General features: G+C 42.2%; 1 protein-coding gene across 2 annotated transcripts in view; it reads right to left on the reverse strand.

Annotated features, from left to right (window-relative positions):
• The window catches only part of USP32 (ubiquitin specific peptidase 32), a 389,293-nt gene that overhangs the window by 130,280 nt on the left and 231,429 nt on the right, over positions 1-27,584 (reverse strand). For both annotated transcript variants that reach the window (XM_030222074.1, XM_030222073.1), the window contains exons 14-15: positions 25,413-25,582; positions 2,189-2,329 (exon numbers count right to left, since the gene is read on the reverse strand). In XM_030222074.1, coding sequence (XP_030077934.1) covers positions 2,189-2,329; positions 25,413-25,582 — 311 coding nt within the window. The remainder of the gene's footprint in view (positions 1-2,188; positions 2,330-25,412; positions 25,583-27,584) is intronic.

A 27,584-nucleotide genomic window follows, 5' to 3' on the forward strand; every position in this document is an offset into this window, starting at 1 on the left:
CTAGGGCTCTTCAGCTTGGAGAAAAGATGGCTGAGGGGAGATATGATAGAGGTCTATAAAATAATGAGCGGAGTGGAAAGGGTAGACATGAATCGATTGTTTACTCTTTCCAAAAATACTAGGACTAGGGGGCATGCAATGAAGATACAAAGTAGTAAATTTAAAACAAATCAGAGAAGATATTTCTTCACTCAACGTGTATTTAAACTCTGGAATTCATTGCCAGAGAATGTATTAAAAGCGGTTAGTTTAGCGGGGTTTAAAAAAGGTTTGGATAGCTTCCTAAAGGAAAAGTCCATGGGCCATTATTAAAATGGACTTGGGGAAAATCCACTGCTTATTTCTAGAATAAGCAGCATAAAATATGTTGTACTATTTTGGGATCTTGCCAGGTACTTGCAGCACTTGAAGCCACTGAGAACCTTCAATGACATGAAAGGAAAAACAGCCATGGCCAAACCAAACAACTCAATGGTGCTAAACAAAGAGAAGAGCACCAAAAAAGAGAAGAACCCAACCACAGCCTAGTGAGCGTGGTAAAACAAAAAAAAATTTAGAAAAAAGGCAAAAATAATCTAAAACAACATAGGAAAGGAATAAAATAAGGAAAACCCCAAAAGAGGTATTAAAAAAAAGCACAAAAAGACCAAAGCTGAACCAGCTGTGAGGAGTGGATAACGAACGTGTCTTCTCCTCACCACAGAAAAAAAAACAGAACTGCTGGTCCCGTGCTCTCACAGCAGGAGGAAAGGAACTTGCACATGCACAATGGAGCACGTCTTGCACCCAAACACCTATTTTTAAGCTTGTTACAAGCTCCGGATCAGCAACGCAGACCGCGTTACCCATCTGTGATAATTATACGTTTGCTTGTCCTCAGAAAAATGTTAATTTTTAAAGTACAAATTATAATATTACAGCATCTACCAAATAACATATTATTTTAAATTAATGATCTTCAAAATGGAATGCATCTCAGTACATTTTGAAAGGAAAATAAATTTTTAAATCAATGTAAGATAAAATGAGATGGATCATTCACTATGTACAGTGGTTGAGCTGCTGAATTTACATTCTTTTTCATGCTAAGTTATTGATAAACTCATTTCTTAATTCTACATTTTATTGTACTTAATTGCACTGGCCCATACAAATAACCATTATAAATTCCACTCTCATCTCTCCCTACATTCCTCCCCGGGAACTCCGTTCACTGGGTAAATCTCTCTTATCTGCACCCTTCTCCTCCACCGCTAACTCCAGACTCCGTTCCTTTTATCTTGCTGCACCATATGCCTGGAACAGACTTCCTGAGCCGATACGTTAAGCCCCATCTCTGGCCATCTTCAAATCTAAGCTAAAAGCCCACCTTTTTTATGCTGCTTTTAACTCCTAACCCTTATTCACTAGTTCAGAACCCTTATTTTATCATCCTCACTTTAATATTCCCTTATCTCTTGTTTGACCTGTTTGTCTGTCCTAATTAGATTGTAAGCAGGGACTGTCTCTTCATGTTCAAGTGTACAGCGCTGCGTACGTCTAGTAGCGCTATAGAAATGATAAGTAGTAGTAAATTTTGGCATTAGCCTTCCTTCCATAAATAATATTTTTGAAAGCCATTCTTCACTGAATGTATTTTCCAGTGAGAATGCATAGCAGGTTTCCTAATACAGCCCACTTTTAACTATGCACAGTCTCTTTGTGTGTTTTCATGATTGCCAAATAAAAAGATGAATTCGCTGCCACCCTGTAGCATAAATTGTTTGCAAATTGAACTGGTATTTAGGCCTCTACTGAAATACATAAAGGTTTTGAATCTAATGCATGTTAACTGTAAAACCTCTAATGTCTAGCTAGCTGCACCACATTATCTGTTGCATTAGCAACCTCTGCATTAACTGCCAGGTGCAGTCCATGCCCATCTCATATTCTAAAACTGCATTTTCCATATTTGTTATTTTAACACTAAACAGCTTAGTAAAGAAGGCCCTTAATATATCGTGTGCCAGATAATGTACTGTGTACAGCATTAATGCTCAAAATTTTCACTCTCAACTAGGACTCCCAAAGCTAAACTAGAAAGAAGGCGTAAGTCTCTATTAGTTTTACAGGAAAAAAATACAAATTCAGGCACGTCAATGTTATTGCTTTTGAAAGAATTATTTAACTGGCATTATTCAGAACTTACCGGCCGGGGTAAAGCCAAGTTTGCCCCATACCAGTGGTAGAGAGCCCTCCAAACTGGTTCTGGCACTATTTCATAATCTTTGCTTCTGATTAGCTGTGGTACTCTCTTCAATCGACCACCTTCCAATGTTAATGACGTAGCCTTTAGGGGAAAAAATGGTGAATTGTAAGTGACAAGATAATTCCTGAAAAGGTTCCGCTTATTATATCATGTCAAATATTTATCTAGCAACAAATATAAAATAAACTAAATGAAAGGCTGTACAAAAGTCTGAGGCAACAGTTGCTACCTTTAACAAAAGTAGGGAATAACAACTTTTGGCCTTACAACATGCAAGAAAGAGAAGCTATTTTGTGCAAGGTGGATAAGCTACTTTGGTCTGGAGCTCACTGACTGACACCAAAAAAATGGAACCTTCCAGATCAAGTGAGTCAAAATGAGCTTTCATCAGCTGGGTGAGGTCCCATGACACAGAGAGGCTTGATGGGAGGCTTCAATAGAAGCAAGCCCCACATAAAGCAAACAAAGGATTAGCAGAAACGGTTTTACCTTCTAGCTGATGATGATATGTACCAGTTGCATTACGGTGAACTGTAATAGAGCTGTTCTTGAGCATTTACTCTGACAGATGTAGAAGGTAGTCAAGCAGTTTTTGTGTGGGACAGGAAAAAAGATCTAGGGCCTTACCCTCACACCAGACAGTAAACCTATCCCATTTAAAACCATAAAGGCATCCTAACAAACTATTCTGGAAGCCAACAGGATATGAGACAAACTATGAGACAAGCGGAAGGAACCCAGTACTACCCTCTCAACATCTGAGCAGTGAGGACTAAGGACTGAAGGTAGTAGGGATCCTTAATCCTGAGTTACTAGCACTGAAAAACAATCTAGTCTCCACTTATGTCTTGAAGAAAGCTCCAAAGGAGGTAACCATATCTGCATTAGCCAGTAGGGGACAATCAGAATCATGGACTCTCAATCCTGTTTGAGTTTCAGAAGAGTTTTCACTATAAGAAATGGAGGATGTGCATAGATAAGCCCTTCCCCCCAATGTACAAGGAAGGGTCTCAGGCTAATCTGCTGCATGATTACAGTCTGGAGCAGAACTGAGGGACTTCACTGTTATATTGACTGGCAAAAAGATCTATCAAGGTGGTGCCCCACTCTCGATAGATCTTCTGGGTTATGCCCTTGTATAGGGACTGCTCGTGACTGCTTCCCACTGTACATGTGACAGGACTTACATACCGTAAAGGTAACCCCCGCCCCCCCCCCCCCCCCCCCGCCAAAAAAAAACCACAGACACACACAGCAAAAACAGTTACAAAGAGCTGAGGGGGAGCCCTAAGACAGAGCAACCATTTAGCTCTGTAGAAAAATGGCAACTGGCTAGGTCTCACATGATAGTAGCAGGCAGGAAGATGTGTCTGCCTGTACAATACAACATTTTCAAAAGTCTGTGTATACAAACTGGGGAGTGTTGCCGTGTGGGCTATGTTGGGATGACGTTGCCCACATGTCAGACTATTCTAACTTGCTTATCTTCAGAAAATGCTTTTTGCATAAGTCTTTGCATCCACAGGTTTGTAGTATATATTTTTTTTTTACATGGAATTTTTTCTACTTTCGGAAGTTACAAGAAATCAAAACACCCGCCTGGAAAATGGTCCAACACCCAAGACAACTTCATGGACTTCATATCAAACATTTGCACAAACTTCTCGATCGTGACTGAATAGATTGGGATGGGCTGGAGTGTAAATTTTAAGGGGCTTCGATGTTAGCTTCAGAACTTAGTACAAGTACAGTACTGGGCAGACTTCTATGGTCTGTGCCCTGAGAAAGGCAAGGACAAATCAAACTCGGGTACACATAAAAAGTATCATGTACCATGTAAAATTAGTTTATCTTGTTGGGCAGACTGGATGGACCGTACAGATCTTTATCTGCCGTCATTTACTATGTTATTATGTATGAATGTTTTTCTACTAGGTGATATCAATCTACACCTAGACAAGCAACATGATGCCAACATCAGGCTTCTAACAAACTTCCTGAACCAAAGAAACTTCAAAATGGCACCAGCCACCTCATCTCATGTAAAAGGTCATCAATTAGACATACTAGCTTACAGGTTCTCAGCCAATAACTACCATATAATAGAGAATCATAACTGGGCAGAGGTGCCATGGTCAGATCATAAACTCACCTTCACACTTTGATGGAAATAGAACAATAAAAACAGAGAACCGAGGACACCACACACTGCCTAAACAGAGGAAAAGTGGACAACAGTGATGAATGACCAAACGAACATAATACCCATTAACATTCACTTCATGAGAAACTAGGATGAACTAAGTGGAAACATACTAAACGAAATAGCACCACTCAAAATGAAAACAAAGAGGAAACCAGAACCATGCCCCTGGTTCAATGAGGATTAGAGATTTAAAAAAATTGTGCAGGACACTGGAAAGAAAATGGTCCAAAAACAGATCAGACATGAACAAAACCACATGGAGGAAAGCCATAAGCAAGTACAAACACATCATAAAAAAGCAAAGTGGAATACTACAGCACATACATGCGCCCAGAAGAGATAAACACGAAAAAAATATACAAACTATTGGAAAACAAAACACCAACAGCAGACGAAGTCGCACAATATTTTGAGGAAAAAATAATAATAAGATCAAACCTAGCTGCAACACAAACAACACTCATTGATTTCCTACATGAATGTGAAATCGAGGAATACATCAACGCAGACAGAATCTGGTCCTCCTTCAAGATACCAACAACCAGCTTGGTTAAAGCATTACTGACAAAAAATATGCACATGTCAATTGCCTACTAGACAGCTGCCCAAATTTCATGATGGAAAACCCACCAGAGTGGTACATGTTCTCAAAAAGACATTTTCCCTCTGACTAGGGCAACATCATACTCACTCCAATTCCTAAAGACACTGCCAGAAAGATCAGTGAACTCACTAATTACAGACCAGTAGCATCAATATAACTGCTGATCAAAACAATGGAGGGACTAGTAGAACAATAATTAATGGACTATCAGTCGTTCACAGCTCTAAATCAAGCTTCAGACCATGCTACAGCAATGAAACAGTCATAACCACCCTGATCACAAAATTCAGAATAATAAGCCAAGGCCAGTCAATACTATTACTACAATTCGATATGTCAAGTGCCTTTAACCTAGTAGATCACGCAATACTAACGACCCTGCCTGACTGCATAGGAATGACTGGAGAAGTAGCAGCCTGGTTCAATGTTTTTCTAAGAGCTAGATCCTATCTTGTCAAGATGTCCAATGAGTTTTCAGTCTCCTGGATCACTGAATGCGAGGTCCCTCAGGGGTCTCCGATATCACCAATATTATTCAATGTCCTGATTGCTCCACTTGGCACACAACTAGAAAAAAATGGGTTTACTTTAAGCCCATTCATATATGCAGACAATGTCACCATCTACATACCTTTCAACAGCAGCATCACAGAGATACTGGATAAGGTCAAAAAAGGACTCGACCTCATGGAAAACTGGGGCACAACTGTTAAACTTAAACTGAACCGAGACAAAACCAAACTCTTGGTTCTAGTCAGTCAGCACAATCCCACCACTTAACAAAACCTCATAACAGACTAACAATCTTATACAATCCAAACACAAATAAAAATACTAGGAATAATTCTCGACAAACATCTGACCCCTGAAGACCGAGTTGCTACAATCACATCAAAAAGCTTCAAAACACTATGGAAACTGAGAAGAATCAGAGACTATTTCCCCAGACATTCATTCCATCTTATAGTACAGATGCTGATATTGTCACAACTAGACTACTGTAATGTAGTATATGTAGGCTGCAAAGAAAACCTACTACGATTGTTGCAGACCATCCAAAACATAGCAGTAATATTGATATTCAAAAAGTCGAAATATGATAGAGCAACCCCAGTACTCATAATGCTACATTGGCTCCCGATCAAGGACAGACTATTTTTCAAAACTAATACAATCATCTTCAAAATACTGTTTGGACTGTCAGCAGACTACATGCTAGACATGATCAATCACCAAGAAATACAAACCCAGGAACCAGCGGTTACCTAGTACGTCACCTGCCTAACTGCAAAAACATACTATACAAAGCCCACCTATTCAGCGGGATTTAACTACCTGTGCTCAAAATGATGGAACTCAATTCCCATAGTCATATGAAGCATCACGAACTACTTGCAGTTCAGAAAAGACTTAAAGACCTACCTCCTTCAGGAAATTCTATGAGTAAAATATGTACTAATCATTCTGGAAAAATAATACACAACACAAACTCTTAACTGTAGTGCATCTTTTCATTTAGAATTCAACAATTTTTTATTGATGACTATACATAGCATATACATTTCACATCTTGTATGCATGAAATCTCAGTGTACACAAAAGTTCTGTGCTTTCTATCTACATGTCATCATCTATTTTTAAGATTGCTCTCTCCCCCTCCCCTCCCCTCCCCTTCCCTCCCTTAAGCTCTGAAGCCCTCATATTTGCCAATAGCCATTTAACTTAAACTAAATTGAATATATAGACTTTTATTCAACCTTCCAACCAGCCATTTACATTTGCTCTTAAACTATTCTCCATATTTGTATTAGTAGCAATTATTGTCACCAGGTGAAATTATTAGTCTCCTGCGAGTGTCCACAATTCTCAGGTGAGTCCGGAGACCAACTCAATAACATGTAAAGATTAAATTGTCTGGTATTGTGTTTCTCAAGTCCATGTCTACATATTTAACCTATTCATCGATTGTAAACCCTCCCCCCTACCACCCTCCCATCCCTAACCTCCCCCCTATTGTGTTGTTAGCTCTCTCATAAGGAGTACTTCATCTACTAAAAGATTTGGTGAATTCTCCCTTAATAGTATCATTCTGTTACCTACCAATCGGGCCCCCCATCTGATTAAGAACAGCACTACGAGCCCGTGGGGCAAGGTTATTTATGTAACATTTCCAAATTAAATAAAATTCTCTTTGTTTCTTAAATTTTAAATGCACCTCCCGTAACTCCTTTAATAATAATGCATGCAGTCTATTTCGCCACTGCCAGTAAGAAGGCGCCTCTTGTTGAACCCAATTAGCTAAGATGCATTTTTAACCTATAACATATGCCCTATATAATAGCAAATTATGATGAACAGCACCAGCCCCTCTCAATGGCCCCAATCCCAACAATGTACTCTCCAGTTTCAATGGCACCTGTTTATTCAAAATACGTCCCATGTAACTATTCAGTTTTATCCAAAAATTCTGTATCTCTGGGCATTCCCAAAAAGCATGGAAATATGAACACACAGTTTCCCCACATTTACTACAACTCTGTGAATCCACCCCCCCCCCCCCCCATTTTATATAGTCTCGACTTAGAGGTGTATGCTCGATACAGTACTCTACCCTGGCATTCCAGAAGATCTGCACTAGTTATTTTCTGTGGAATTTGTCGCATATTATTAACTATCATTTGCGTTGTTACTGCTGTCTTCAAATCTGCTGACCATTTGTACGATAGATGTTGGAGTTCTCTATGTTTGCTATGTTGCATCAACCTTTTATGAAGTAAAGATATCGATATTGCTTCCTCATTAGGCGTTTCAAAAAGCTGATCCATCATGTCAATTACGTCTACCGCTAGCGACCCACGAGGAAGACTCGCAACATAGTGGGAAATCTGCTGATATGCAAATTTATCCATCCACATTAATTCTCCTAACCCTAAATTGTCCAACTTCCGAATAGTTCCATCTGAATCTACTATATCATGAAGCAGGACAATCCCTTTTTGACACCATCTTTTAAAACAGGAATTTTCTATACCTGGCAGAAAATCTCCATTCCCCATAATAGGCAATAGCCTACTATAATGTTCATCAAAGTGCCATTCCCGACCCAATTCTTTCCATACCATTCGGAGAGGACGGATTACTATATTATTCCTTACGTGTACTGGCAGGGTTCCGTGGTGCGCCTGTAATACATATTTCAGCTTCAAAGGGCGTACCCAATCCTCTTCCACCCCCCTCGGGGTATAATGCGAAGTACCCCTCATCCAGCCTCCTATATGTCTCAACAAACACGCTCTATTGTATCGATACAGGTCTAAGACTCCAAAGCCCCCCCTGTACCAGGGGTCCATCAGGTTCTGCCACTTTATTTGTGGCCGCGTCTTGTTCCAAAAAAACTTGGAAAGCATGCCCATCATATTCTTCCAGTCTCTTTTAGTAAAATAGAGCGGCAGAACCTGGAAGTAATATAGCCACTTTGGAAAAGGTATCATATTATACAGGGAGATCCTCCCCAATAAAAAAATTGGCAGATCGGACCACCTTCCCAGCAATCTCCTTGTATACTCAAATAAATGTGTCCTATTTAACCTATATAATTGTGCCGGATCTCCCGATAATTGTATGCCCAAGTATGTGAACGAATGATCAGTTCTTCTGAATGGACAATTCAAGTTACCCCATTCCGCCTCCGGCATATATAGTGTTTGTGCCTCTGACTTGTCTAGATTAAGACAAAATCCTGAAAAATCACCAAACTCTCTAAATAATTCCAAAATATTCGCTAATGACTCCTTTGGGTTCTGAAGGATTACCAGAAGATCATCCGCAAAACCAGAGATTTTGAATTGTTCAGTTCCCAAAGGCACTCCCTTAACGTCAGTTGTATGTATAATGTCTCTTATCAGTGGATCCAACACCAGCACAAATAAAAGAGGCGAAAGCGGACACCCTTGTCTAGTGCCTCTAGCAATGTCAAATTGTCTGGAAGCCACCCCATTTACTAGCACTTCCGCCACTGGATGATTATATATCGCTTTTATAGCCTCCATAAAAAAGCCCCTAATTCCATAGGCTTCCAGCGCCGCAAACATAAAATCCCATCGCACTCTGTCAAAAGCTTTGTGTGCGTCAAAGCTAACAAGAAGCGAGGGAGTCTTCGTCTGTTTGATTTGTTCCAGCGCTAGTAGGATCTCTCATATATTCTTCGTTACTGATCGTCCCCTAACGAACCCCACCTGTGGGTCCGAGACCAAGCAAGGGAGAAATCTAGCCAACCTATTGGCCATTATCTTGGCCAACAATTTGGCCTCAAAGGATATTAAAGATATGGGCCTATATGATTCTGCTCTATCCGGGTCTTTTCCTGGCTTTAAGAGCACTATTATGTGCGCTACTCTCAGCGATCCTGGTAATTCTCCCTTAAGCACATGTGCATTTAGTACCCTTGCCATGCACGGTGCTACATCTTCGACCAAGAGTTTATACAACTCTGCTGAGAACCCATCCACTCCCGGTGTTTTGTTCAACGGGCTACTTCGTATGTTCCAACTAACCTCATCTTCAGAGATTTCCGCTTCCAGTACGGTCTGCTGCCTATCTGTAAGTTGTGGTAAGTCTTTTCCTTGTAAATACGCCAGCGGCTCTAGTCCCTCATCCTCCGGTGGGGAATACAGCTCTGCATAGAAAGCTTCAAAGACCCTCACCATATCCTCGTTCCTATGATGTTTCACGCCCCGCGCATCCTGAATCTGTGTCATCCATCTCCTGCCCCCCACCTGCTGTACTAATCGCGCCAATAGTTTCCCCTGTTTGTTAGCATGCTTGTACATCTGATATCTATTGTATATCAAAGAATGTTGTGCACGAGAATGGTTTAATTGATTTAATTCTACCTGCGCCTCCATATATAATTTTTTTTGAGCAATAGAGCGTGTCTTACCATAGCTCTGTCGAAGGTTCCGCACTCTAGCCTCCAGACGAATCATTTCAGCCTCTCTCACTTTTTTCTTATGTGCCGAGTATGAAATGATGTGTCCCCGCAGCACAGCTTTAGCTGCTTCCCAAAAAGTATGGGATTCAACTGATAACTGTCTCCATTGAGCTCTGCATATTCATTCCATTTGTCTTTTAAAAAAGCATGAAACATTGTATCATAATATAACGCTCTTGGGAATTTCCATTGAAACTGGCTTCTCAAATCACTATCCCATCTCAGCGTGATCCACATCATAGCATGATCAGACACTTGTGTGGGACCTATCTCCGCATGTGTCAGTACAGTGGTAATGTTGTGAGACAGTAACAAATAATCTATACGGGACTGTGTCCCATGCGCCCTGGAAAGGTGTGTAAAGTCCCGTTCCCCTGGATGTAGCAGGCGCCATGAATCCAACAGTTCCAAGGCTGTGCACACCCATGGCACTCCCTTAGAGTAATTCACCTGCCTAAGCTTCGAGGGGCCAGTGCTGTCAACCCATGGATCAAAGACCATATTGAAATCGCCTCCCACTATTATTGGGGTTTGCTCAAATGTTTGTATCTGTCGAACAATATTCTGAAAAAACTTTTTGTCATACTGATTGGGGGCATATATATTAACCAGCAGAAGTGGCTTAGTCCCAAGTGTAACATGTTGTATAACATATCGACCCTGTGGGTCTATAATCTTACGATTCAGTACACATTGCACCCCCTTACGGATCAATATGGCCACCCCTGCTTTTTTATTGAGTGCAGGGCTATCCACCACTTCCCCAACCCACCAGCGACATAGTTTGCTGTGTTCTAATGCAGTTAAGTGTGTTTCCTGCAGCATGGCTATGTGTGCCTTATGTCTGTTCAATGTCTGCAATATCTTCGTGCGTTTAATGGGAGAATTTATCCCCCCCACATTCCATGAAATGATCTTTACCATCACTCCCCCTCAGTCAATCCATTGTGTATCATTTTTACCCGGTCATTCATTGATAAGGGAGAGAGGTATCCCAGCTTACCCCTCTCCCCGGTCTTCCTCCGCAAATCACCAAACCTTCTAGTCATTTCCACGAGCTTTCCTCTTTTACTCCTATGGTATTCCAGCCCTCTTATTCTTCCCCCTTTCTCTCCCCTCCCTGCCGCTCCAATTCTCCCCTATTTCCTGCCCTCCTCCCCTACCCCTCCCCAACTCCCTTCCCCATTCTGTAAGTTCTTTATGAGAACTCATCACGTATAGATGCTCTCCGTCCCCCATGAATACATTCCCAACAGCTTAACACGAACATGTAATTAACCACAAACATAGCTATTTCCCAATCCCTCTTTTCCTCAATTAACCATCCATCGTTCATTCAAACATGTCCCCCCAAACAAACCTGAACTTCAATTGCTCTAACTTATCCCCCTGTTCAGCAAACTTAGACTTAATTCTATACCCTCAGTCACTTAAACTTGCATCTTCTGTGTGCTCCTCTGCGTTCTGGGGTGAACAGTATCGCTTCAACGGCTCCTGGTACTGGCCTGATTCCCAATGTTCCTGCAACTCATGCCGTGCCTTCTTGCTGCAAATTGTTAATAAACTCCTGTGCCTTGGTCACCTCCGCAAAGAGCTTCTCTGTTCCGCCATGATGAATTTTCAGCTTCGCGGAATATATCAGGGCAAATCTGATTTTTCTCCGGTGTAGCGCCGCACAAATGGGCGAAAATTCCTTTCTGGCGGCTGCCACTCGTGCTGAATAGTCTTGGAAACAAAGGATTTTCTGTCCTTCGTGCTTCAATTCCCCTCCAGAGCGTATCGCCTGCAGGATTGCTTGCTTGTGTCCATAATGCAGAATTTTTAAGATCACCGCACGAGGCTGCGCGTTTCCCGCTCTCTTCGGGCCCAGCCGATGCGCTCTTTCAATCCTCAGCGGGCCCGGTAAGTTGTTGAGGCGTAAGGTTTTCGGGATCCAATTCTCCAAAAACGTGCCCAGCTCTGTTTCTTTAATTTGTTCTGGTATCCCAATTAGCCGCAGATTATTCCTTCTTGATCTATTTTCTAGATCATCAATCTTGTTTTCTAAGTCCGTGATCCTTTTCAACAAGGTCCCCGTTGGCTGCTCAGATTCTGTCAGGCGATCTTCCACATCGCTAATACGCTGCTGCATTTGATCTAGGTCGATGTGGAAGCCGTCCAGCCGCTCGTGTGCCGCATCCACTCGGTCAAAGATTGCTTGCAGCTTTTTATCGAGTGCTGCTTCCACCGCCGCTGTAACTTCGGCCGTGATTTCCACTGTCCACATGGACCCCACGCTTGAACTTGGGGATTGTTGTCCGGCGGCCATCTTAGGCTCCGCAGCCGCTTTACTTTTGTCTTTCTCTTTACGCTGTATTTTTGCCGCCATTCGGGTTTACGCTGTCAGATCTTCCAGCCGTACAGCGTTCGATCTTACTCTTACTCACTACAGGAGCAGGTAAGCCAATTAGTCCGCGTTATAGCTGATTAAGTTCGTTAGATGAGCGGGACTGGCAGGAGCGTCTCTCAGACACGTCTTCATTCCTGCATCGCACCACGTGATTCCCCGTGCATCTTTTCATTTAAGAAAAGAACTAAGACAAACCTTCTCAAGAAACTCAATGAATATTCCATACACACTAATAGCTATCTTGGCAACCACTGTAAAACAAAGCATCATATAACCTTGTAAACGTAATTGAATCAATGTAATCTCTAACTGTTAAATGTAAGCCACATTGAACCAAAACTCGTTTTTGGATAATTGTGGGATATAAGTATGAATGAATAAATAAATAAATGAATAAATAAATAAAACCTCAGGCTAAAGATCCACTAGTTCAAAATTGTGCAGCAAATGTTTTGCATATTTTCCTGTAATCTTCAAATCTATTCCTTATAATCCACACTTACAGTGCAGCCTACAAGAGTTGCCAACTTTTCCATGGGCTGTGACTGGACGCCCATTCAGGGGAGTAGGAAGACAGAGTGCTACCCTCCGAGTCTGAGGACTGGTGGGAAAGAAGACTATCAGCTAATGACCCCCAGCTGTCTGACCACATGAATGAGAAGCATTTGCCTTCTCATTTCAACTGTCCTCAAAAACACCCCAACCACAGCCTCTCATACTCAGTTTTGGTTTTATAGACAAACTAGTAAAAAAGCCCCGTTTCTGATGCAAATGAAACGGAGGCTAGCAAGGTTTTCTTCTGTGTGCATGTGGAAGTGTGTTGTCTGTCCCCTCTGCTCTCTGTCGCCTCCCCCCTGGGAGTCGAGTCCTTCAGTGTTGTTTCCTGCTGTGCTTGTGTTACAGAGATAGTGAGGGCTTCTGCCCTCTCTCCCCTCCCCCCTCTGAGTCCTTCACTGTTACAGAGAGAGCGATTTGATTTCGTGCTTTGCTGTGTTTTCCTTCACTGTTTGTGTTACAGAGAGAGCGAGGGTGGGGCAGACACTCATGGGGAAACCGGATATCTCTCCCCCTTCACACTTCCGGCTGGAGGCTTCATTTAGAACGTTGGTGGTGCCTTTTATATAGACAGATACATAGACACATACCTCTTTCTCTCATCCCTTCCTCCACCTTCTAACTCAGATAGCCCAAGATTGAATTATATAGTTCAGGAAGATGGGGCTGTGTGCGAGGTGGAGGGGGGAAACAGGTAAAAGAAGCAACATCCCATGCCCAAAAGAAGAGGGCAGAGAGATAATAAAAGAGTAGACTAATACGTACACTAGGGGCTAAATATTCTGGAGATAATTTTATAAAGCATTTTCTGCATATGAAGCAAGGACTCATAAAATTGTACATGGTTAATCACATGTAAAAAAGTAAGTGAACCACAAGATTTCTTCTCCTATACAATCTGCATGTAAGCATTTCCAGAGGCATAGCTTGAGCACACTCAGATGGAGTTGGGATACATGTATATATTTTATAAATTGTGCAGGGATGGGATGGGATGCCCCCTCCCTCCAGTTTGTTGAAGACTAGGAAGTACTTGGAATAAAATCCCTTTCCTTTTCCCCCAACTGCATTGGTCTGTAAAAGGGAAGATAGTTACTTTGTAAGGTATTCCTGGTGCTGAGAACTAAACTCTGACACTCTTGGTGGGCAAGAGCCTGTCCAGACTATTTTGAGAACCCACCAGTCTGAGATAATAAGAAGCTACCTTGCTTGAAAAGGTTCAGCCTCTCTCCTACCAAAAGCTTGTCCAGGACAGCTACAGGAATTATAGCTATTCTTTCCTGGAGCCAGTCACAAGCTCATCCCCCTACTTTAACTGGGGAGCCAGCTGGGATTTCTTGGTCCTCTGCTGCCTCAGAAAGTCCTGGAGAGATCAAGAGGATAGAGGATACCCATGCCTTTGAGAGTAGTAGGTCTTCCATTGCTCTCTACCCAAGTATCTCCTGGATATGGAGGCTGAGTCAGGATGTACCTTGTCACCAAAAAAGTTCTCTTCAGCACAGAATGTCCACCAACGTCTCCTGAACTGCTGGTTCTAGGTCTGAGGTGTGCAGCCAGGTGGAGTCTGCACAATCTATTTCCCAAGGTGGAGGCCCTGGATGCAGTACCGAAACCATCAAAGGTTGCTCAAACCATGTACTTTCTGCACTCCTGATCTTTGGATACTAGCTGATGGAGCTCATCTGCCTTTAAACAAAAAACAAAAGTAGGAGGAAAACCCTCATGTACAACAAAAGCAATGGACAAGAAAGTGAGGACAACTCAAGGAGGATATCAGGAAGTCTTTAATGTCAACATCTAAAAAATGACCCGAAACAGCCGTGTTTTGGCACCAAGGCCTGCATTAGGGGTCTAATGAATCTACATGAAAAACAAAATAAATGACCAATTAAATGAACAAATTAAACAAATCGAAAATGATTTATACAGTGAACACATACATAAATACAGAAATATACATAACAAATTGAATTATATAAAAAAATTTGAATTATATAAAAAGTCATTGTTAAAAAAGGCGTAATGAACAAACTAATAAATTTATTTATTTGTTGCATTTGTATTCCACATTTTCCCACCTATTTGCAGGCTCAATGTGGCTTACATAGTACCATAAAGGCGTTCGCCAATTCTGGTATAAACAGTTATACAGTGATGTTGTGGTAGAATGAGGTTCATGTGGAACAGACATATTAGAGAATCGTATAGAGGAAGAGTTGCGTTATGTCCATTACGTGCTTTGGTTTTGTAGTGTTGCAGGGTATGCCTTTTTGAACAGGTAAGTTTTTAAAGATGTAAATAAAGGATTAATGGATGAATGATAATTATGAGCATAATGTGAATATTATTGTTAAAAACAAGAATGAATTGGACAAACAAATAAAGCTGTATTATCTACGGTATATATTTTGATACAATAAAAAAGAACAAATCTATATTATTAGTTAATATATATATGGGTTATGTGTGAAAATTTTTTTTTACCTCTTATGTTGTTGCTGGTTGGTTAACCAAGAGTAATGTAGCTGTTTGGCTTCTAAAATGAAAACTAAATAATGAAATTGAAGCATTTAAAAATGTGTTGTTTCAAGACTAAGTGCATCCTTGTTGGACACGCAATGAAATCAGTAAAAATTGTGAAAACAATGTGGTTTATTCTATTTTCAGATAAATCAAAAACGAAACCAATAAAACTGATAACGTAAAGATGAAAGTATATCATTATGATTTGCACTGAAAAAATAAACGATTTGGGCAAGTCTGTATGAGGAGTGAGGAAAAATCAACACTGACTGTCTGCCCGCATTAAATTTAGTAATGAAGCGCCGGCCTCATGTAACAGACTTAAAGAATTTATACATACCAAGGTGTAAATCTATAAAACAGTGTCTGCAGTATATGTTAGTGGATAGAGCCAAATGGATAGTTACTGATAATGTCTGAAACTTTGGCGCCAAAATATAAATACCAAAAAACAGAGAAACCAACTGAATAAAATGACAAAGGAGACTATAAAGTGTACAATGAATTTCTTGTGTCTACTTTTGATGAAGTATCTGGATTAAGGGACTTACCCGTGAATTAAAAAATTTCTTCGCTGGAGTCCGCCATGATGGTAAAACCACTTTGATGACATCAAAACAGAAAAAACATTTTTTGAAAAGGCCCAGGTTTAAAAAGCTGATTTTCAGGAAATGACGTTGGAATAATTATGTAAAATGCTATGTCGTCCAACACGTTCAATTTTAATGAAAAAGCTTTATTGAAAAAATAGTAATAACTAAAAAAGAAGAGCCCAAATTCTTTCCTTTTGTGGCCATATTAAAGAGTGTATATCTTCTGTGAGAGCTGTAATTTGTCTTGCTGTTTGTTGAAGACCGTAGCGATGTAATGACGTAGTTATCGTTAAAAATTACGTCACATCTCGAGTGTCATTATGCCTAATGAATAAATATATAAGTGATTTTAAATAGTGTCACTCTCTAGAGTGTGGCTGTAAAACGTTCAACATATGGACTGATTTATAAACTTAAGCACAATGTCTGCTTGAAATTAAAAATGTGATGATGAGTGTATATGGGACTGGTGCGAGTAAAACTGACAGAATGTAAGACACTAATTAATGAATGTTGACTATGTAGGTTATATTGGATTGTGTAACTTATCGGTATAAAACCAAAATGTTGCTTTCTAACTGCATGGGCAGTTTACTAATTGAAATGAAGTAATATGTTGCACTCTCACTACGCAACAAATAAAAAGTGTATTTAAAACAGATACATATAAAAATATATATAGAAAACAAGAAAAAGCATTTGATCTCACAGCTATTAGAAAGTAATTTGTGCAACATTTAAAATTCCTAACATAAAACTGAACCTATTATTTTGAATATGATGATTTCAGCTAAGATATATCTCTCAATTACATAAACAAAGGTGCATATTTCATAGATATAAAAGGCAAAACACTGTAAAATAATTATGTAAAAAATTAAACAAAACCTTATTATAACGGTGGGATATGCAAGTGTATAGAAAATAAATAAAAAAAATACTGTGGGAATAAAATCATGTATATAATGCAAAATGTATCAGATAATGTAAAATTAGATAAAATAATATCTTAATATAAATTAATACACCAAATGAAACAGGTGTAAATATGGTTGAGTAATATCAAAATCCAAATGCCTAAACATCTAAATAATTGTAATCAGAGGTGAACAACACAAAAGAATGGTAAAAACTAATAATGGTAAAAAAAAATACAAAATAGATGGTTAACAGAGACCACTCTGGTGAACAGTAGATCCAAGGAAACCTTGTATCAATAAAATCAATTGTGTCTGTTATAAAGTGATGTATATCTGTCGCGTCCCTCACCTGTGCCGCTTCTCGGTCGGGCATGCCACGCGGTCAGGGTGTCGCAGGGAGTGTTGGCCAGGAGAGGTGGTCGGGCACCAAGCCCCTGCGTCGCACCGCTGGAATCCTGTCTGCAGTCTGGGCTGCTCTGGCCCTCCGGTCCGCTTCGGTGGCGGCGGGGAGACGCCGGCCAGGTGGACAGGGCCGGCGTTCCCGAGAAAGGGATCCCTTGCAGGCGCGGAGCCTCAGAGGAACGATGTCACTCCCCACAACGTCCGGATTGGCCGATCGCGGCTGACTCCGCCCACTGCTTCTGGCCGGCCAATCCGGGGCTGTTGAGTCACGGTTGTGGGTAGCTCCGCCTCCTTTCAGCTGTTACCGGTCCTCCTGATGGGGAGGGCTATTTAGGAGCAGCAAGGCAGAACTCTCATTGCTTCGGCTTCTGCTTTGGTGGATTCTGTGGCGTTGGATTCTTCCTGGACTGCTCTTGCTTAGAAACTTGCCTGGACCTGGACTCTGCTTTTGTTTGCCACCTGCCCTGAAACTTGCCTGGACCTGGACTCTGCTTTTGTTTGCCGCCTGCCCTGAAACTTGCCTGGACCTGGACTCTGCTTTTGTTTGCCGCCTGCCCTGAAACTTGCCTGGACCTGGACTCTGCTTTTGTTTGCCGCCTGCCCTGAAACTTGCCTGGACCTGGACTCTGCTTTTGTTGGCCGCCTGCCCTGAAACTTGCCTGGACCTGGACTCTGCTTTTGTTTGCCGCCTGCCCTGAAGCTTGCCTGGACCTGGACTCTGCTTTTGTTTGCCGCCGGCCCTGAAACTTGCCTGGACTTGGACTCTGCTTTTGTTTGTCGCCTGCTCTGAAACTTGCCTGGACCTGGACTGTGTTTTTGCTTGTCTCCTGTTCTGAGACAGGTCTGGTCTTGGATTTAGCTCCAGCTTTCCATCTGCCCTGGAAGTCTCATCTGTGGCTACACACCCCTGACCTCCTGAGGAGTTGCTGCTCCACTCTTCAGGTAAGATCAGGACTGTCCGGCTGCCTAACTCTGTTCGGCACAGGGGCTCACTTTCTGAGGGTTACTAGGCCTGACAGTTCGGGGGGGGTACTGTCGCGTCCCTCACCTGTGCCGCTTCTCCGTCGGGCATGCCACGCGGTCAGGGTGTCGCAGGGAGTGTTGGCCAGGAGAGGTGGTCAGGCACCAAGCCCCTGCGTCGCACCGCTGGAATCCTGTCTGCAGTCTGGGCTGCTCCGGCCCTCCGGTCCGCTTCGGTGGCGGCGGGGAGACGCCGGCCAGGTGGACAGGGCCGGCGTTCCCCGAGAAAGGGATCCCTTGCAGGCGCGGAGCCTCAGAGGAACGATGTCACTCCCCACAACGTCCGGATTGGCCGATCGCGGCTGACTCCGCCCACTGCTTCTGGCCGGCCAATCCGGGGCTGTTGAGTCACGGTTGTGGGTAGCTCCGCCTCCTTTCAGCTGTTACCGGTCCTCCTGATGGGGAGGGCTATTTAGGAGCAGCAAGGCAGAACTCTCATGGCTTCGGCTTACTGTCAGGCCTAGTAACCCTCAGAAAGTGAGCCCCTGTGCCGAACAGAGTTAGGCAGCCGGACAGTCCTGATCTTACCTGAAGAGTGGAGCAGCAACTCCTCAGGAGGTCAGGGGTGTGTAGCCACAGATGAGACTTCCAGGGCAGATGGAAAGCTGGAGCTAAATCCAAGACCAGACCTGTCTCAGAACAGGAGACAAGCAAAAACACAGTCCAGGTCCAGGCAAGTTTCAGAGCAGGCGACAAACAAAAGCAGAGTCCAAGTCCAGGCAAGTTTCAGGGCCGGCGGCAAACAAAAGCAGAGTCCAGGTCCAGGCAAGCTTCAGGGCAGGCGGCAAACAAAAGCAGAGTCCAGGTCCAGGCAAGTTTCAGGGCAGGCGGCAAACAAAAGCAGAGTCCAGGTCCAGGCAAGTTTCAGGGCAGGCGGCAAACAAAAGCAGAGTCCAGGTCCAGGCAAGTTTCAGGGCAGGCGGCAAACAAAAGCAGAGTCCAGGTCCAGGCAAGTTTCAGGGCAGGCGGCAAACAAAAGCAGAGTCCAGGTCCAGGCAAGTTTCAGGGCAGGCGGCAAACAAAAGCAGAGTCCAGGTCCAGGCAAGTTTCTAAGCAAGAGCAGTCCAGGAAGAATCCAACGCCACAGAATCCACCAAAGCAGAAGCCGAAGCAATGAGAGTTCTGCCTTGCTGCTCCTAAATAGCCCTCCCCATCAGGAGGACCGGTAACAGCTGAAAGGAGGCGGAGCTACCCACAACCGTGACTCAACAGCCCCGGATTGGCCGGCCAGAAGCAGTGGGCGGAGTCAGCCGCGATCGGCCAATCCGGACGTTGTGGGGAGTGACATCGTTCCTCTGAAGCTCCGCGCCTGCAAGGGATCCCTTTCTCGGGGAACGCCGGCCCTGTCCACCTGGCCGGCGTCTCCCCGCCGCCACCGAAGCGGACCGGAGGGCCGGAGCAGCCCAGACTGCAGACAGGATTCCAGCGGTGCGACGCAGGGGCTTGGTGCCCGACCACCTCTCCTGGCCAACACTCCCTGCGACACCCTGACCGCGTGGCATGCCCGACCGAGAAGCGGCACAGGTGAGGGACGCGACAATATCTTTATGGGTACTGAGTGTTAGAGGAAAACACTATAATCTATTTCTAGATTTAATCCGTAGGGCTGCAAGCTATTAAAATAGAAAATAAATCTTTGTTCTTCTCTATTTAGTAAAGTGTTTAAATTCCCCTGGTGCCATCTCATGACAGAGTGCTGGGCTTGATGGACCTTTGATCTTTTCCCAGCTTGGCAGTGCTTATGACTACAAAATATTTTAGGTCATCAATGGTATGATTTGCAGAGAACCAATGTTCTGTCAAAGGTGCTGATTGGACCTGACGTTTGATACAACTCCTATGTTCAATTATTCTAGTTTTGATAGGTCTTATGGTTTTTCCAATGTACAGTTTATTGCACGGACATGTGATAGTGTAAATAACATGGCTAGTGTTGCAAGTGGAAGAATGTTGTAAGGTAAATTTCTTCCCAGTCTTCGGATCTTCAAACACAGTGATATCAAGAGAATGCTTGCACACAGAACACCGTCCACAAGGGTGATGTCCAGTGTGGTTCCTGATGGGATCGGTGGTGTCGGGCACGGTAGACGGTACCAAGATCTCTTTGAGATTTTTGTTGTGGGCCTGTGCAAAGACAATTCGCTTGTCTTGAAAGCAGGGGTGATGCTCAAGAATTGGCCTGAACTTCTTAATGGTTTTTTTGATATGGTTGGACAGGAAGGAGAACTTCATGGTTCATATGAGGTCAGGTGTAGTCTTGTTGTCTCATGGTTGAAGTAAGGTCTCTCTTTCGGCCAACAGTGCTCTGTGGTATCCTTCTTTTATGGTTTTCTCTGGATATCCCCTTTCAAGAAATCTTTTCCTCATATTGGCAGCTTGTGTCTTGAAATCTCCTAAATCTGTACAGAGTCTTCTCAATCTGAGGAACTGTGAGAAGGGAAGGTGATTTTTCCATGCCCATTGATGATAGCTTTGAAAGTGATCTTTCTGTAAATTGTCGTGGTGAATGAGTACGAATCTTTATGTATGTTACATGAGGCCAGCGCTTCATTACTAAATTTAATGTGGGTAGACAGTCACTGTCAATTTACATTTACACCTTGGTGTATATAGATTCTTTAAGTCCATCACTAAGTTTAATACGGGCAGACAGTCATTGTTGATTTTTCCTCACTTCTCATACAGGCTTGCACAAATTGATTATTTTTTCAATGCAAATCATAACAATATACTTTCATCTTTATGTTAACAGTTTTATTGGTTTTGTTTTTTATTTAATCTGAAAATAGAATAACAACTTTTACTGATTTCATTGCGTGTCCAACAAGGGTGCACTTAGTCTTGAAACAACACATTTTTAAATGCTTCAATTTCAATATTTATTTAGTTTTCATTTTAGAAGCCAAACAGCTACATTACTCTTGGTTAACCAACCAACAACAACATAAGAGGTAAAAACAATTTTCACACATAACCCATATATATATTAACTGATAATATAGATTTGTTCTTTTTTTATTGTATCAAAATATATACCATAGATAATACAGCTTTGTTTGTCCAATTCATTCTTTTTTTTAACAATAACATTCAAATTACGCTCATAATTATCGTTCAGCCATTAATCAGAAAATACAGCTTTGTTTGTCCAATTCATTCTTTTTTTTAACAATAAAATTCACATTATGCTCATAATTATCATTCATCCATTAATCCATTATTTATGTCTTAAAAAACTTACCTATTCAAAAAGGCATACCCTACCGACCCAACTTAAATGCCTGAACCCTGCAACACTACGAAACCAAAGCACGTAATGGACATAACGTAACTCTTCCTCTATACGATTCCCTAATATGTCTGGTCCACATGAACCTCATTCTACCACAACATCACTGTGTAACTGTTTATACCGGAATTGGCGAATGCCTTTACGGTACTATGTAAGCCACATTGAGCCTGCAAATAGGTGGGAAAATGTGGAATACAAATGTAACACATAAATAAATGTATTAGTTTGTTCATTACTCCTTTTTTAACAATGGCTTTTTACATAATTCAATTTTTTTTATATAATTCATGTTATATAAATTTCTGTATTTATGTATGTGTTCACTGTAAAAATCATTTTTGATTTGTTTATTTAATTTGTTCATTTAATTGGTCATTTATTTTGTTTTTCATGTAGATTCATTAGACCCCCGATGCAAGCCTTGGTGCCGAAACATGGCCATGTCGGGTCACTTTTTAGATGTTGACATTAAAGACTTCCTGATATCCTCCTTGAGTTGTCCTCACTTTTTTGTCCATTGCTCCGCTGCCTTTTCCCATGGGAGAGTGTCCATGAACTCCACCATACTGCACACAATGTTCAGACTCAATCATCTCCCTGATAAACTAAAAAAGGAGAATTCCAGTGGAGATGACTTTCTCCTTTTATGTGAAGGGAAGGAGTCTAAGGGAAGACAAAGGGACCCTTTCTCCAAAAGGATTTCTGGTGCCTCCTCAGACACTCAGGAGCAGTCAGAATCAGATTCATAGAAGCACTCTCCTGGAGATGTCCAAATCTCTGCCTATCTCACACATCTGGCACACTGTTCAGGTCAGGACTAGGGGTGTCGAGGCCCCAGCTTCAATTCCCCAAGAAGGCTTCCCCTACTCCTCAGGTGCTGGAGACTGACACCTGTTTGGTGCAGACTAACCCTTGGGGCCTTGGTGTCAAAGTGTGCCCGCAGACAGCACATGGGCATTCAGGATGAGCTGGAACTCTTGAGGAGCTGGAATTGATGCCCTCGATGCCATTGCCGCTTGTTGGGCCAGAAGGTGCCCCATATCTTCCTGATCCACTCCACGAGGGCTGTCATTGAAGCCTGGGGCTCAACCGAAATAGTCATGGTCTTTGAAATCATTGGAGCCCTATTGCTGACCTGGTCTCGGCCCAATGCAGGCTGCCATGACTTGTCCTGTTCCCAGGAGGGTGAGCAGCCCTCAAGTTGGGCGTGCATAGAGGGCATCAATGGCCTCAATATCTTGATGCTCACAATGTGATGTTTCAAGGGGGATTGATGCTGATGCTTCTTTGCCTCCACCCAACACATGGCATGAGTCCCTTAGTGTTGATGAGGAGGATGATGATGATGATGATGATGATGATGATGATGAATCCTTTCTTGCCCGTAGAAGGGGACTGGAGGATGTCCAACCACAGCAGCCACTTTCGATGCTTCATGTTGAGGACTCGATCTCAATGCGTCCCCCCAGTGTCTGATGCAGCTCCTGGAGCCAGTGAGACTGATGCCTCCAATGCCAAAGTTAATGGACCAGATTCGAGTGCTAAATATCCATTTGCACTCCCTTTGTCAACCTTTAATACTTCTTCTTGACATTCGTGAACACAGGGACGATAGTCAAAGCATTTATGCTAACTTTGACAGTTATGCTCTATATTGGTCTCTCTGAAAGTTTGTACATAAGTAATGCCACACTGGGAAAAGACCAAGGGTCCATCGAGCCCAGCATCCTGTCCAAGACAGTGGCCAATCCAGGCCAAGGGCACCTGGCAAGCCTCCCAATATATACAAACACTCCACACATGTCATTCCTGGAATTGTGGATTCTTCACAAGTCCATTTAGTAGTGGTTTATGGACCTGTCCCCTAGGAAACCGTCTAACCCCTTTTTAAACTCTGCCAAGCTAACCGCCTTCACTACGCTCTCCGGCAACGAATTCCAGAGTTTAATTATGCGTTGGGTGAAGAAAACTTTTCTCCGATTTGTTTTAAATTTACTACACTGTAGTTTCATCGCATGCCCCCTAGTCCTAGTATTTTTGGAAAGCATGAACAGATGCTTCACATCCACCTGTTCCACTCCACTCATTATCCTATATACCTCCATCATGTCTCCCCTCAGCCGTCTCTCCTCTCCAAGCCGAAAAGCCCCAGCCTCCCTAGTCTTTCCTCACAGGGAAGTCGTCCCATCCCCGCCATCATTTTAGTCGCCTTTCGCTGCACCTTTTCTAATTCTACTATATCTTTCTTGAGATGCGGCGACCAGAATTGACAATATGATCCCAGGTACCTGCCTGTCTTCTTCCCCTGCTTGTGATGTGTGAATTTCTTATCTCAAGTTAGCCATCGAGGAGCACCTGAGCCCGTCACACTATGATACAGAGATAACAAGTCACACGCGTTCTGGACTCCCAACTGCCCAGCACCCGAAATCTTCACACGCTCTCGGGGACCATCACCCTCCCCCGCGATCTGTCATCTCTCCCTCTCTCCCCAATCCAGCAAATCTTCCCCCCCGTGCTCCCCGACCGCGATCCAACACCTCTCCCTCCACCTCCCCCGTCAATCCTACCTTCCAGCTGTCTCTCCTGAGGTCGGTACCCCCACCACTGACGGCATCCACCGCTCTCCTTCTCCAGCACCCCGCCCCCGCCCACCTCTGGTAGGCTGAATGCATAAATGTTTACTGAAAATTTCAATAAGCTTACATTTAGGAGCATAAAAAGCGCGTGGCAACAGGGGTAGATTTAGGGTGGGGAAAATAATTTAGGAGCTTAACACTGCTTTTCAGTATTAGCCTCATAAATTAGGCTCAAATCTAGGCAAATGAATGGCAGGCCTAAACATGAGCATAACTTAAGCTCCTAAATGAAGATGGATTTTCAGTAGAAAAGTTATGCTGCTAAGTTTGGCAGAAAATAGGGCACTGATTTAGAAGGCTAACTTATAAACATAAATTAAGGAGCTCAGCATTTTCTTTATAACGGGTTTACAAGAAGAGGGATTATGATTAGGCCCCAGGCACTGCAGACACCAACTACTGGTATCCATGAGGGATATGGTCCTATTGCATCAGGTGCACTTTTTGAAATCACTAGGAGTCTTCTGCGACATGACAGGAAAAAATAGCTAAGACGAAATCAAACAGCTCAATGGTGAAAAATTCCTGACTGGGTGCTTGAGGCCTAAGGGGGCCTAGGGAGACACCAAAATCAAAGAAAACGTAAAAGGGAGTAGAAGAGTAATGGTCATGTGCAAGACACTTACATAGAACTGGCAAGCCAAGTGATACTACAAACCATGGTTAAAAAAAAAAAAAAGTCACTGAGAGGTGGGTAGAGAAAAGAAACATTCTCACTGCTCCAAGAAAAAAAAAAAAACAGGACTAAGCTGGTCCTGTGCGATGACAGCAGGAAGGAAGGCACTTGCATGCTCAGTGGGCTACTTTCAAAGATGTCAAGAAAGAATGCTGGGGAGTGTTTACTGCTACGGGCTATGTCAGACTATATATCACCCTTCAGTAAGAATATCTGCAACCTGCTTATCCTGGGAGAAAGTAAACTTACCAACTTACAAATTGTTGAATTGTTACCAACATCTGTCATGAATATAATAAAATGCATAACAAAAAAGATCTTAAAATTACATTCTAGTTTTAAGACTTATATTTACCTTCACAGGTTCATGGGTTACTAGTGGCTGGTTGTCAATAGCACCTGGTTTTTGGGTTTGTAAGAAAGCATTTCCATTGGTTCCCAGAAAACACTGGTTGTTATTGTCAGAACTATTGTGTTGCCTGGCAAAACACATATCAGCCCCTGCAGCGGTAGAATATAGAAAACCTGTAAAAGAAACAAAAGAATGTGTTGCATTTTTAACTACTATATCAGAATATATAAACAGAACTACCAAAACATGAGAAACAAAACCACAGAGCCCATGCTTGAATATTCACCCACTGTGTTTACTGGATATGACTGGGTTTTCATATTTATTTCCATCAATTGCGAGGCAGAAGTTAGAGTTTTAAGAGGCTATTAAATGTGTGCTGTCCTGTTCTGTGCTATCTGTATAATTACAGGTGCAAGCGTGTTTGTTGGCCTATATTGTAATCTATTGCTTTTTATGAGTTTTATGTATCTTGCTCTGGGTGTTTTTGTATAGACAGATGAAATATCAAAACAAAGAAAAAGAAACGATACCCTGTCAAAAAAGAAACCTACCCATCTGATCTATTTGTACAAAAATACCATGCTGGTATCTTGTGTGGCTAAACATGTATTTTTTTGCTAGAATATAGAAAATAAACTATATTATCATAATGTAATTAGGATTAAATTTATTTAAAGACCTAAGGCCTTGCTGAAGCAGCAGAGATGGGAAACTAAAGAAAGACTAAAGTTTAGATGGAAAAAGAAATACCAACTTCAGAAATGAGGATAGTTTGATAATGTAGTTGCAGTGATTTACAGAATGATATTGGCTAAAACATTTGCTATAGCCATCACCTGTTGATCTAATCATTCCATAACCTCCCCCCCCCCCCCACACATGCTTACACAAATCTGCTATACTCAACTAGTTTCAGTATTACTTTACTCCACACACTCACCATTTTGTATAAAATTATCCTGTGCATTCTTAGAAGCGCCATGTTTATGATACTTCCTTTCCTATCTCAATTGCATCTTAGGCAATCCAATCAAATCTCTATTTCCATGATCTGTAATTTACTTAAAAACTGCATTCATGTGTCTTTTTTTTTTTTTTTTTAATACAAGCTACGCTAATTTCAGAACAAATTAAGATGTTGCATTTCCTTGATCACTTTAGAGGACCTCTTTTCAGTATGTTCTAGTTCACCTGTATTCATTTGTGGAATGTAATTTGGGCTACCTACAATGCTAAACTGTTCAAAGAAAAGCAATAGCCTCTAAATTCTGGAGTCAATGTAATAAAGTATGGGAGGCTTAGGCGGCAATTCTATAAGTTGACGCCTCAGTTTAGGCACCCCAGTGCCATCCACTTAGTACTAATTCTATACAGGCATCTTGGTGCCATGATTCTGTTACAGAATACTAGCATAAGTAGGCAATAGTGCACCCATATTTAGGAGTGCTCTCTTATATGCAATGTCAATGGCACGCTAAGTTGGCATGAGTAATGCATAGTACTTTTTTTATACATTATGCGTGTAACTGAGGGACATGCCCATGGCCTGCCCATGCTCACGCCCCCTTCCCCTGCAGTTAGGTGCTTCCTTATAGAAATAGCACCTAGTGCACACAGGTGCCTGTCACTTAATGGTGCCTTTGATGAATGTAAGTGGTGCATACTTCTAGGCACCAATTTATACAATCGCTTTCCATGTGCACAACTTAGTGCAGTACCATTCAGAATTTTCTGTACTATTATGGCCACCCTATACACAAAGGAGTTTAGTGTGCCAGGAAACTGTCTGCAAAGAATTGTGTTGACATCAGAACATTGTTCATTTAAATACAGTGGTAATGAAGGCATTGCAAAAAAAGTGCACAAAAGACCCAAAAACTTAATGCCTGGTTTTGCGGTTTTTGGGATTTAGCATATGCTCTGAGAGGTAAACATTTAATTTGCTTTTCTGTAACTAGCATTACTGGGATTTTATACCAGTTTCTTTCCTTGTGCCAGAATGAACTAGCCACAACTTTTTTTTGTTTTGAAAAAAGGGAAGGATTGACAATCTGGTAAATATAATGGGGAGGGGGAAGCACAGGAATGAGCAACACAGATGATCACAGTCAAATGTGGGCTTAAGATGGAGGTGACGCAATTATAAAATGATGGGCAACATGCACAACTGCA

This window comes from Microcaecilia unicolor, chromosome 13 (assembly GCF_901765095.1).
Source record: "Microcaecilia unicolor chromosome 13, aMicUni1.1, whole genome shotgun sequence".
In the NCBI taxonomy this organism is placed as follows: Eukaryota; Metazoa; Chordata; class Amphibia; order Gymnophiona; family Siphonopidae; genus Microcaecilia; species Microcaecilia unicolor.